This window comes from Gracilinanus agilis, chromosome 1 (genome assembly GCF_016433145.1).
Source record: "Gracilinanus agilis isolate LMUSP501 chromosome 1, AgileGrace, whole genome shotgun sequence".
NCBI classification, from domain to species: Eukaryota; Metazoa; Chordata; class Mammalia; order Didelphimorphia; family Didelphidae; genus Gracilinanus; species Gracilinanus agilis.
In genome coordinates, this window is record NC_058130.1 from 209,335,467 (window position 1) to 209,348,978 (window position 13,512).

The 13,512-nt window shown below is 38.2% G+C and overlaps 1 protein-coding gene across 3 annotated transcripts in view; it reads left to right on the plus strand.

The window, feature by feature from the left end:
• IQCE (IQ motif containing E) overlaps positions 1 to 13,128 on the plus strand; it is an 80,861-nt gene extending 67,733 nt beyond the window's left edge. For 2 of the 3 annotated variants that reach the window (XM_044659973.1, XM_044659985.1), the window contains exon 22: positions 1,590 to 2,455. In XM_044659973.1, coding sequence (XP_044515908.1) covers positions 1,590 to 1,720 — 131 coding nt within the window. In that variant the 3' untranslated portion in view covers positions 1,721 to 2,455. Of the gene's footprint in view, positions 1 to 1,589; positions 2,456 to 12,139 lie in introns of those variants that run through there. The other variant, XM_044659980.1, reaches the window with a different exon arrangement.
• The last annotated feature ends 384 nt before the right edge of the window (positions 13,129 to 13,512 follow it).

Here is a 13,512-nt window from a genome sequence, read left to right on the forward strand (position 1 = left end):
TATATATATATATATATTGGAGCTGATGCATACAAATGATGGCAGTCCTTTTCAAAGCAGTCGTTTTATTTCAATGTGCTTCCTTACCGAAAATAAGTTTAGAAATCCTTTATAGGAGTTGCCTTCAGGACCTTGCTGCCCATCCTTCCATTTTGGTTTTTGTACATTTTTATTGATATATCTTGTTTTTATATCATCTTTATTTCTTAATTATATCCTTCCCCTTCCCTATCCAGAGAGCCATCCTTTATAATAAAAGAATTAAAAAGGAGAAAGAAAAGAGGAATTTTGCACAGTGTATAAGCCAAGTCTGATAGTTTATTATGCATGTCTTCCCAAGCTTTTCTGAATTCTTCATACTATTTCTCATGGTGCAATAATACTGCATTACATTTACATACCACAGTTTGTTTAGCTATTCCCCATTGGGTATCTGTTTTGTTTCCAGTTATTTGCTACCACAAAAAGGTGATACATTCTTGGTGATGGAAAAATTTAATTGTCCAAGAATAAATGTAATTCATTAAAATAGTTCAGAGGCATTTGGAGCCAAGTCTAGTGAATGAGGTGGGTGATGAAGTTGAGTTCTACAATAATACATATGTGTATTTTTTTAAGCGTGATATTACAAGTCAATTTAGTCTCTGGTCCTCAGTTTCCTCCTCTGTAAATTGAGGGGCTTGACTAAGATGACTTCTGAAGTTTTTTCTGACTCTAAACCTCTGATTCTATAAAGAAATGAAATTGGTTTTCTTGCATGCCTCACAACCTGGTTCTGTAGAGACTTCTTAATTATCACAAATTTTTGGCAGGCCTTGGGTTCAAATTTGGCCTCAGATGCTTCCTAGATGTGTGACAAGTCACTTGACCCCAATTATCTAGCCCTTACCACTCTTCTGGCTTGGAACAGATACCTGTATTGATTCTAAGACAGAAGGTAAGGGCTAAAAAAAACAAACAAGAAAATATAGACTTAAAGCTGCCAGCTACCTAAGTGAACTTCTAATCCAACTCCCCATCATTTTATAGCTGAGGAAACTGATGCTAAGAGAGAATAAATGACTTCCTCCAAGGTCAACGGGCTGATAAGTAGCTCAGTGAACGTTTGGACACGCTTCCTGGGATCCCAGTGCAGCGCTCTTTCTGCTGTGTATTTTCAGGTGGCTGCGTTCCAGCTCGGCACCTGTTTTGTTGCATACTTTCTAGTAGGGTTATCTTAAGGACAGTTGTATTCCTTAGTCAAGACTCACCTGGGAGGGACTGACGCATCCCACTTTGGCTTTGCCTATTTTTCACCAGATCTCTTTTCCCCTTTGAAACAGTCCTGGTGCTTTCAGCTCCAGATTCCTTCTTTTGGGGCTAGTGTTTGTAACGACATGAGAAAATTTCTTGATAAAACCAGTTAACCCTGGTCAGTGGTCTGTGTTGTACTGCTTTTTGACTCCTGCCTGTAGGGGGAGTGCTGGTGATGTTTGTATGTTTGAAACGGGTCCCATTTGTTCTGGAAGTTCAGTTGCCTGGAGAGAATTGTTTCCTTGAGGAGCGTATTTGGTATTATTGAATCTCATTTTCTTTGTGGTTAATTTCAGCTGTTTCCTCCCACACCCGGTTGCAGTCCATTGTTGCTTCACCAGTGGATGAGGAAAGCTCCGACGATTCCGATGATATTGTCATCTCTCCATCTCTGACCATGAAGAAAAAAAAATCTCACCATGTTTAGCTCCAGACTCTCATAACCCCATTCACTGTCCCACACTTGAAGCTGCTCTCATTATTCTTGGATGAGATTAAGGCAGAAAGCATTTAGGGCCACCTTGAGTTCTTATTCTCTCATGCTGGAAGAGCAGTTTGATTGGTAGGGAATTGACATTTATTTACTGTTCTTAGAGATTTATAAAAGGTGCTGAGCCAGCCACAATGCAAAATGGCCTTTCATCATGAGTGATAGACAGTCAAAGAAAGCTTCAGATAGAGTCCAGGGTAGTTTTCCCCTTATTTTTGGAAGGATCATTTTCAGAATTATTAGCAGATGAGAGCCATATTTTAAAGAACAGAAGCCAAGTTTCAGTTTCCCATAGATTAGCTCTTGTGGGCATGATAGAGCTCCCACATTCCTGGGCATGTCCACTCACCTGCTTTAGAGCAGTACTGTACAGCACCACAACTCCTCAAAGTGTAGCTGGTGATTATGTCACTGGGAAAATACAAATTTATAAATTTATAAACCAAAGAAACTACGTTAAAATTACTTTTGGAAATGTTTTAGCAAGGTGGCCTTACAAAGCCCAGCTGCCAGCATGGCAAGCTGAGGAGGAATTAACTCTGAGGAGAAGAAAAGTCACTGATCACAAAGTAAAAATGAAGTCCCCCCCCCATTCTGACATAAAAAGAGCCCTTGATTTTCATCATCAGTTGTTTTATTCTTACTTTGTAATAAAAACCACCCTTCAATCTTGAGCAGTGTATAACTAAAAGTAAGCTAAGTGCTGAATTCCTCCAGAATCCACCTGCCCAAAATGGAAGGAGCTGCCGTCCTTGGAAGGAACAGCTGAAAACTCTGGGGGGTTGTAGGTATCAGAATAGTATTTCATCATCTGTGAGGAATATATTTTCCCCCCTAGAATATCACAGATGAGTACCTTATTTAAAAATACACACAGATCTATCTTCCAATTAAATATGTTAGAATTAGGAAGGAGATGAAACTTCAGAACACCCCTTCAGAACACACCTTGGTCAGAAGACATGTAATGCCTTTTTAGAAAACAAGATTCAGATGTTGCATTAATGCCCAGCTTTCTTGTAGCTTATGCTGGAGACTTCACTACAAGCTCCTGGTTCTGCAGTCATTTCCTTGTGGCCTAAAGTAGGCATTGGCAGCAGGGAAGCAGGTGGGAGATATTGATTTACATAATTTTTCTGTACAGTGACCGAATGAACTGTCCCCAAGGCCTTACAGAGTTCTGCCTCCATCACATGTGATAGGATCAAATCAACTGTGTAAAGTCTAGATGCCATATTTGTACTGTCTTCTTCAGTCATCCTTTAGTCTACTCCAGCTCCTTTCTCCAGTTAGGCAGTTTTTACAGAACTAGTTGAAAAGTGAAAAATTCATTTAAACACCCAAATCTTTTTGCTTTATTAATTTTCATAGTGTCAAATAATTGTTCCTTGAAAAAGAGTTTTTGACTGATGGTTTGACTAAGCTGATGGGTGTTTTTGGCATTTGGGGAATTCAACCTCACACCTGTTCTTTTGTGATCTTTCTCCTCCTTCCTTTCACCGGGCTCCAGAGCTAATCTTCTCAATAAGGCATAAGCACCAAGAAGATTCAGTTAAATACAAAATCCAGATCTATAACAACTGCTTAGTCGGTATAGACTCAAAATTAAAATTTTTACCACTCCCCTGTTTAAAAATATATAACATTTAGGAATTAATGATCCAAGAAGTTATTTGTAACTTCATGGGTTCAAAGTTTGGGAAGGGACCCATAGCCTTCCTTTTGTTAGGAAATTTGGCTCTGCCTACCTTTGAGGCTGAAGCTTCTCATCCAGATAAGATTATATGGAGGGTGACAGGATAACAAGCAACTGTCAGCCTAAACAATGATTACTGGGGCAAACAAGCTCAACATGCTTCTGACAAGTCAGAAAAGTTGGAGTCTTCTCCAGAATGTCAAGAGTGAGACTGTGTTGCACATGACCTTTATAATGTATCTGGAGATGTCTGTTGAAGGAATAGATTGGGGAAAGCCCAACCCTTTTTTGGTCATTTCTAATAAGATAGAGAATTATTTTTGTTAGTAAGCTTAAGTTTTTGAGTGGATACCAGTAAGAATTATAAATATGATGATTCTTTCTGAATGTTGTACTTCAATATTGCATTAAGGGTTTGGGATTGGTTTTTTGGAGGAGAGAAGGTAAATATATAAATTCAGTCCTTCACCTAGATAGTTCATCTTCATCCAAGACTGCACTTCTTAGGGATCAGGTACCCTATGCATTTCTGCCAGAGCATGAAAATCTCTTTTAGCAAAGAAGAGGAATCTACTACTACTACTGCTACTGCTACTGCTACTACTACTGCTGCTACTACTACTACTACTACTACTACTACTACTACTACTACTACTACTACCACCACTACCACCACTACCACCACTACCACCACCACTCTGTGTTCAGGGTTTCACTTTAGGTAGTTTCTCTTCCTGGAGAAAAGCATAGGATGTTGTCAGCTTCTGGTGTGTCTTACAGTTGCCACTCTATGTATGGTCCTTAATGTTGTGTGCTACTTAAGAATTAAAATTGGCAGAAAGAAGCTGCTGCTAGCAGTGTTTGGCAGTAAGAGAAGATGCGCCAAACCCAAGTGTGACTTGTGGGTGTGGAGACAAAGGGAAGTTTCTCAGGCTGACAGGCCTAGCTGAAAAAATAGGCTTCTTCCTCCAGATTGTGCATTCTCTTTCAGTTGAAACAATTTTTCTTAACATTCTTCTGACTACAATGTGACTCCCTCCATGATCCATTGGCATATTTTAACATGGAGTTCTACCCTTATTTGAGTTCCATAGAAAATTGTCATTTGCCTGAGCAGAAGACAGCTGCATTTATTGAAAATACTTTAATGAGTTCAGAAGAAAGCCAAAATGACTATATGAGTGTTTCTGGATCAATCACAATGTGAAGATTTAAGAAGTGAGACTTCTCACTGTATGTGGAATAAACTAGGACCTTAATCCTAAAGACCATGTTTTCACGACGCAAAAACCCAAATATAATTGGATAGTCTCTATGGATAAGCTCTGGCCCAAACCACCCATTTAAACATGATGGCTCATTCCTCTGAAGAAAGGACAACTTGTATTTGCTATTTTCGACCTCCTCTTCAGATAAATAGAACAGCTTTTAGGTACATTTGCTTAGTATCTTTCATTCCAATACTACTGCATTTTCTTGAAAATGTAATCAGTATAAGGAAAGAATAAGAAATTTCTGTTACTAGCATGTAGAAAGTTTAATTTTGAAGAAGAAAAAACCTTCAATGTCAGGTATCTTCTTTAAATAGAAGTGATGGTAATCCTCCATGAACAGAAAGCTTAATTTTAGATACAGAATTTTTCATCACTTTTCTCCCAAGCATTTTTTAAAAATTAATATCAGCAACCACTGTTGAAGTGGTGCCTGATAAATTGATGCTTCTATTGAATTTAAGGAACAGACTCTTTTATCTGGTTTATCATAGCTCACACCAGCATTCTCAGCCAAAGGAAACTGGATGGCTGCTTCACAATGAGGCTGTTTCCATTTTATCCCTTCAGTGGAAATACTGTCTGAACAGTTTCCATAGACTGCTGCTGGGAACCCTCCATTCTCACTATGGCCCATTCTCTGGAACTGACCTTCCCCACGGGGTAGGTTACTCCCGCTGAGCTTTCACATCCATAATTGTTCTCTTCTATAGGAATGGGGGGGCAGGGAGATAACCCTTGTCAGAAGCTGGGAACAGTTTGTTCCATTAGCTTTTCTGAAGATGCCCTTAGAGCAATGTGGGAGTGATTTCTAATTAATCTAAGTGATGGTACATCTATATGGATCCCTTGCTTCAGATTCATCCACTGGGCTTGTGGAAATCGGGGAAAAGAAAAGCGTTGGAGGGCAGGATTATAGGATATGTGTCATGTGCAGGTGTCAAAGTCAAAGTGGCATAGCTTCACAGTCTTTTCTGAATAAGGGAGATGTTTAGATGATGCAAACTGTAAAAAGGGTACTCCATTATGGAATTAAACAGTAATGAAAAGCAATTAGCTACACTTTAGAGTCCATTACAAGGACATTCATTTTTTAAAACAACTGTAAAATGTTTTAAATGAAGTCTAAGATGCTGGAAATGTTTGTGTTAGTGTCAATCCTAGAAAAGAGGAAGTTATAACAGTAGAAGGTATAGCTTGGCTGCTTCCTATTGGGGGTTTGAAGGCAAAGGCCTACTTAGATACAGAATCAAACTAATCATCTAGACAGGGCTCTTCTTTCAATAAGACTATGAATTGCAGTACAAAAAACTTAGACTAGGTGGAGGGAGGAAGAAGGTTAAAATGTTAGGAACATTATTTTTCTTAATTATATTAAGCCTATTAAAGAAACAGCCAAAAGAAATTAATGATTCTGATTAAAAGAATTTCATTTGACTTGTACTCACCATTACCCCACAAAAAAAAAAATGGTGAAAAGAAATGTAACCTTAGATCTCTAAATGGATCAGAGGCCATTATTCTTTTCCTTTTTCTCAGCAACAAAACCAATTGAATTTAGGAAAAAGATAGACCAACTTGACTTGGATCTATCAAGACAGATCCAGCCAAACCTTACTCCAAGGCTTGTTTCCAAGAAATAAATGCACCTTATGGAAAAGACCAATGACCCTGTAAAGTCTTCAAGGTACAAATGAAAATTAAACTCTATTATGACTTGTCTAATCTAATTACAGAAGTTCCATTTTCTTGTTATGGAAGCACTATCTACTCAACTGTTGCTCTTCCTCCATAATCTACAGGGATTTATAGTAGAGTTGGGGAAGCAAGAATGTGATGCAGCATATATAATTGTTTGGTGCCTTGGCCAGATTCTAGACTTGGCATTTCTCACATCATCCCATCTTTAAGTGCCTATGTCCTAATAAACATGGTCTGCTGTTTTACTCAGTTCTATGCTGATCATGGTTAAATAATAATGTTTTTAGGTTGGAGAAATTGGAAAGACTCTAAAAAGAATGAAATGTGAATCTATCAATTTGGATTGCAAGGGAGAACGTTGCTCTGTATGTTTTCTTACATTTTTTATTTAGAACTGTTCCATTCTTGAACATAATTTATACATGAATCTCTTGGAATGGAAAAGGTTTTTTCTTTGCCTCTCATCATTAGCCTTTATAAATAAAAGTTGTTTTGCAGAGTAATTGTCTTGATTGCCCTATAAATGGTTCCTTTAAAATTAACTCCAGGTGTGCAATTGCCTTTAACTTGATGCCACAAATGGCTTTAGATGTCCCTGCTCTAGAAATCTCATTTTCTGAAATTTATATTTATGTAGTTTTCTTCAGTCCTGACATTTAGAAACAGGCGGGATATTGATATGTCCATCTTTATTCTTGCAAATGCAAGAGCCCTACTTCAACTGGTGGTACTTTGGTTCATCTTTTAATTTTCCTCCCAGTGTATACAAATAAGGAAAAGAATTGCAAGAAACTAAAGACTCAAGAAGTATTTTTATTAATTTGATTGATTATTTGTTCCAGGGGTGGTTAAGAAGCCTTCACTTGAAATTCAAACAATATTAATAGAAATAGCTAAACAAAAAACTTGATGAACTTAAATCGTATTTTCCCCCTTTATTTGATTCAAAGAGCATTTGCTCTTGCAAAGGTGATTTTGGATTAAATTTATACATTCCCTTGCCATTAAACTGCTCACTGACTCCTTAAATCCCAGAACTAAGTTGGTTTAGTCTCTTCAAGATTACCATGTAAATCATCCCATTACCTTATAAATCATTCCAAATCAGCATTTGGAAGCTGGATTGTATCTTTATTCCCTGCAGTGTTCTGTGGTGGCAAATTGTTCATTCAGAAAACTGATTTGCCCTTAAGGAAGAAAGGCCCACAGGATTCCGCATTAGCCAGTAGAAAGAATGGTCAGCCAGATACAGAGCTTTGTGCCTCAAAGCTATATCTTCCCCAAGAGTTCCTTTATTTCAAAGAGACTTGTATTTATTAGCAGAAAGTCAGATTCTGTGTTGTGAGTGTTCCATAGTGGAGAGTGGGACCATCCAGTCTTAGCATGCATTTAGCCATTTACAAATGATTTAACAACTGGACTTTCAGGGTTCCCTCAGTGAAGAGTTTCCATTCTTGCTTGGTTTTTCACTGCTTCAGATGAGAAAGGAAAACCTCACTGTGACATAGCCCATATACCTCTGGGAATATTCTTTCCTGCTAGTGCCCGTTCCAAAGATTGGTGTCAAATGAATTATCCCCAAATTCCATTTTTTAGAAATACTGTAGAATGTAAGAATTCCTAAAGCATCTTACCTTTCCATTCTTCCATATTTTTGAAAAACGCATTTTTATTGTAGAAAGAATATTGGACCTAGAGTTAGGAAATCTCTTCAAGCTCAGCCATAGAACTGGAAGCATTACAATCTCTCCAAGCCTCAAGTTTCTTGCCCATAAAATGAGGGTTCGCCTGCTTTGACTATGCAGTTGGTGTTCATAAATGACTCAAATACAGTTGTTTGACTTCTCCTATGCAATGAGGCATTTTCTAACTTGTATTATGTTTATTTGTACACATGTTTCATCCCTCCTAAACTACTGTAAGGTATTATATATGGACATGTGAGCTGTTATTCTTTCTAGAGGGTTCAGAACTTTAACAATTAAGATGGATGGAAAGTGGGACAATAGGTCTTGGATCTGTGCCCAAACTTCCCCCCTCAAACTGTCAAGATGAAGGTAGCTGCTTTAATATCTTATTTGATACAGTCCAATTTAAGCCCTGAGTGGCATGTCTGTTAGACATTGCTGACCAAAGGAATATGAGGAAAGTTTAGTTTTCTGAGTGTCCTTGTTTCCATGGTGCTAGTCTCAATTGAAGAGAGGTGGAAGGCAGAGCACAAGAATCATGACCTGTATATTAATTAGGCAGCAGCATAATAGTATACGGTTCATAGGAAAAACTCAAATTCATGCTCACTGTTAAGCACTGCTCCGAATTAGAAAAAGAAGCCAGTCATTCACCTTAAAGCAGTCCTTCAACCATTTTTCCAGCCACAACTCACTTTCAATCATCCTTGTCAATGCAATGGAATAAGAATAGACTTTCTTATTTGAAAGAAGAGGGCAGTGAGCCCACCAAGTCAATGAGGTTGGAAAGGCATGGAAGATGAGGAGAGCTCTTAGACCACCTTGAGACAAGGGGGAAAAACAGCACAATCTGGCATCCATGGAGCTAGCCCCTTGCTGCTGGAAAAGAGTGCTACAACTATGACATAACTGGATAGTTCTATGACAGCTGCAGTATTAGAAGAGCCCAGCCATGTGAGGAACATCACAGAATTTGATTCTAGATTTTCTGGTCCTCCACCAACCGCAGATTCATAGTCTTGGGATCCTTATAGGTTTCACTATCATCAACTCCTTTGTTGCCCCCCCCCACCTACCCACCCAAGATTCTATTAGGAATTTGGATTAAGGGGAATCTTTAATTCCAACAAATTAGAGAAAAGATGTTGCTGGAATATGCAAATGACTCAGTTGGGTCATTTGAAGTACTTGAATATGTGGCACTTAGGACCAATGAATTAGACCCTAGAGCCAGCCAGTTCTTCTTGGCTGTTGGGGATCCTTATGCTTGGGCAGGTCTTCTGCTATCCAGGACAGGTCATCAGTATAAGAAGGTTGCTAGAAGGGTAGACATTCTATCTAGGAATAAAAATTGCATATATGGAACTTCCCTTGGACTTTAAGCAGGCTGTATAGAGTGGGGCTTGACTTTGTTTTCAAGCTAGCTTCTAATGACCTATCTTTCCCTGCATTATAGAATCTTATAATTATAAGATCCTAGAATTTGGGAAGGAATCTGAGAGGTCACTTTAGAGGCCCAACACTAAACTTTGAAGCATATGATCCTCTCCAAAGCATCCTGAATGAGTGAGCATTTAACATACTGCTTGAAGACCTTAAGTGGCATAGAGGTCACTACCTCTACGGGCAGCTCGGTCCATTTTTATTCACCTCTGTTAGAGAGTCCCCTATATTGAGTAGAAATCTATTTCCCAGAGACTTCCATCTATCAGTCCTAATTCTGCTTTAAGGTCAAGCAAAATCAGGGTAACACTTTTTGCAAATGATAACCTTTTAATTTTTTGAAAAGTACATTCATGTTGGCCCACAGCTCCACTACCAATTTTGTGTTCTTCAAACTAAACACCTTAATTCTTACTTCAACTTTTTATATGCTATATTTCCAAGTATCCTAGATGTCCCCTTCTAGAAGTATACCAGCTTCTCTCAATGATATTCCCAAAATGTGGTGCCAAATTATACATCCTTGATCTGCTACTCATAGACAGCTTCCTGAAGAGGTCTGTGGGAGTAGGGTGGAATATCAATTAAACATCAAATGAACATTTATTGAGCTGAACTTTTTTTCTGTATGCTGCAAGGTACTGTGCTAGGTGTTAGGGATATAAAGAAACTTTTCAAAACCTTAAAATTTAAGTAAGAAAATGAAAAATAGGAACTCTTTAGAGCTATAGGCCATCTGAGGTCCAACTCAGAGGTCATCCAGTCCAACCCCTGCCTTTTACAGATAAGAGACTAAGGGACTTGTCCAATATGATACAGGTAGTAGAGATCTGAACCCAAGTTCACTGACTGCAATGCTATTTTCATCGCACAACACAGCTTCTCACATATGTGTATATATGTATATGTGGTTTATATATACATATACACAAAGATATTGATATATGGGTGTGTGGCTTGGATTCACAAGACCTAGACAGACAGATAGATGGATGGGAGGATGGATATAGGTAGGTAGGTAGGTAGATAGGTAGATAGATAGATGGATGGATGGATAGATGGATGGATATGGATAGGTAGAGACAGAGATAAAAATTAGATGGATGGATGGATGATAGATAATCTATGTATGTAGAAATGTCAGGTGCTAAATGAGTGCTACAGATAGTCACTACTCTAGTTGTTAGAAGAACAAGATCGCTGTTTGGGGGATAGTTTGAGGCAGAGTAGGAAGGGGAGGGTGGTTCTCAGGGAAGTGAGAACTTAAGCTGGACATTGAAAGACTGGTACAATTTGGCAATGGGGGCGAGGATAGAGAAGATACATTTAATTTGAAGTCAATGAACACAATATGAAATGTTCTTTAGAGCTGCCTCCTTATGAAAATAATCTTGCTGCTCCGTCACTGAAAAGAGATCAAGAGAAGTGTAAGCAGTCTTAAATAATCAATTGTAATTGATTGTTAATGTGTCATAGAAAGGGATTTAGGCATGTCCCTGCATTATTCTATGGTACTTACAGTGATTAATTAGCTTGATGATAGAGGTACCTTCTCTTAACAATGTGTAGTTCATAGATGGAGCAAGGAAAACAAACCTTTACATAATTAAGTCCTGGACAACGAGATCTGAGATGTCAGGGAAGCTCTCCCTAGTGAAATTCCAGGGAGGGCTCTGGGTTGCTCACACTGTTCCTTTTTTCCAGTTCCCTCCTTCCTGCCTTCTTTCTTTTTTCATTCCAATGAAATCAGATTATAATGAAGTGGAAGATACCTTTGAAGCTGAAAATAAGCCACACACATTAGAGTCTGAGGATAGAGAGGGGGAACATAATAGAAAGGTAAAGGGGCAGTCTCTCTTGATTTTGTCTTGAGGAGATGACATTTTATGGGATTGGTTATTGTCACTAAAACTCAGGTTTCAGAGGATTAAAAGCCAGAAGGGACCTTTGTGGTCACCTAGCTTGTCCTCTTTTAATAATAACTACTCACATTTCTATGCACTTTAAGATCTATAAAGCACTTTCTTAACCAACAACAACAGGAGTTATTTAACACAAGTGTTTTCATTTGTTCCTTTTTTAGGAACAAGAAAAGTAAGACCTAATTAGTGCTTGCCTATGGTCACACAGGTAGTTAGTGTTGGAGTGATACAGAAACTTAACTCTCCAAACTCCAAATCCAGAAGCCTTTGCACCATACCATGTTGCTTCCTTTTATTTATTTTTAAGGAATCAGCTAAAGGAGCCCTCTCCTCCTTTTGGGGCTGGCTGCCTGAGCAAACACCACTACCCAGGATCTAGGGAGTTGGGAAAGTGTCCTATCCGGGACAGAGAGGGGAGGAAAGGGGAGAGGGACAGACTAGGGGGTGCCTTGGATGTAACTCTCCCCGAAATGCAGTATTGCTGTAAAGGTTACTTTCTCATTAACTACTCTTTGCCATCCCATTGTTTTCTTCATCTCCCAGGGTCCTAAGAGTCGGATCTGTTGCCATATATCTTAGTCAATTGTCAGTCTCATTCTGATTTTCTCTTCAAATGTCTTTTCTCTCTTCTTGAGCTGGGAGTAACTGGCGAGGACAGCAGAAAGAGGAGGAAGTGACCCTCAGAAACTCCTCAGGCTGCAAGACCCTTCTGGCCACTGCTGAGCAGGAATTTTACAAATTCATTACAGAATTTTGAGGATATGTCTCTTTTTTTGTGCTTTCCTGCATTCTGGCACTTGTGGGTGGCCACCAGGAAGATACAATGTGGATTTTATAAGTTACCAGTCACCAACCTGCTTCTTTGCTCATCTCCTTCCTTGTAATGGAGACCTTCGGGCCAGATTCAACTACAGTAAGGCCTGCATTATACAACATCTTCAGGGGAATGAGCTGTTCCACATAAGTACATTTGCCACATAAAAAAAAAAAAAAAAAAAAAAAAAGAAAAAGAAAAGCTTGCCCCCCCATAGCACCAAAATTTGGTTTAATTTATATTATTTTTTGGATGAAAATTCCTCTAAAATGTAATATATTTTCATAAACAGTCTAGTGAACAGAACTTGTGGCAGTTAAAAGAGCATCAGATTTGGAATCAGAGAATGTATTCAAAATTTTGTATCTGCCACTCTCTGTCCATATGACTTTGGTCAACTCACATTTTCCTTAGTTTCCTCATTTGTAAAATGAAGGGGGTTTATTAGCTGAAAAGTCCCTTATGGCTCTAAATTTATGCTCTTATGATTCTATGACTCAAAGTTATGACTTTGAGAAAGTAATTTTATCTTTCCTGGGTGCGGTAGGTGGATAGGAGGGAACATGTTAAGAACAGGTAAGGCTTTGAGGCAACACACACTTACGGTTCCCCCTCCAATGATGACACATTTGCTTTAATACAACTTATATCTGATAGCCAAAATCAGGGAAGAATAAAGGTAGAGGAAGATAACTAAAAATTAGCATCACAAGAATATTAATGCAAAAATGTAAAATAAAATGTTAGCAAGTAGACTATAGCAGTATATCCAAAAACCATTCATTACAAGCAAGTTTGATTTATAGTAGGATATAGAGATGATTCAACATTAGTATAACAATTAGTATAATTAATAGCATAAACAACAAAAATTTCATGATTATATCAATAGAGAAAATAATCTTTGACAAAACTCATATCAAAAACCCTAAAAAGCATCTGCTTGGGAAGGGCCTAGATTAGATGGCTTTTGAGGTACCTTCCAATCCTCAAATTCTGTGATTCTCTATTTTTTTTATATGGTAAAAAGTATATTTCTAAAATCAAGCATTAGTATCATTTCATGGTAAATCACCACAAACTTTAAATACAGGATGCCTCCTTTCCTCATTACTATGAAAATGGTGAATAAGAAGATGAAAAGGACAAGTTTAAGCTTATAAAATAAAAATTTTGCATGTGACAGTTCACTTA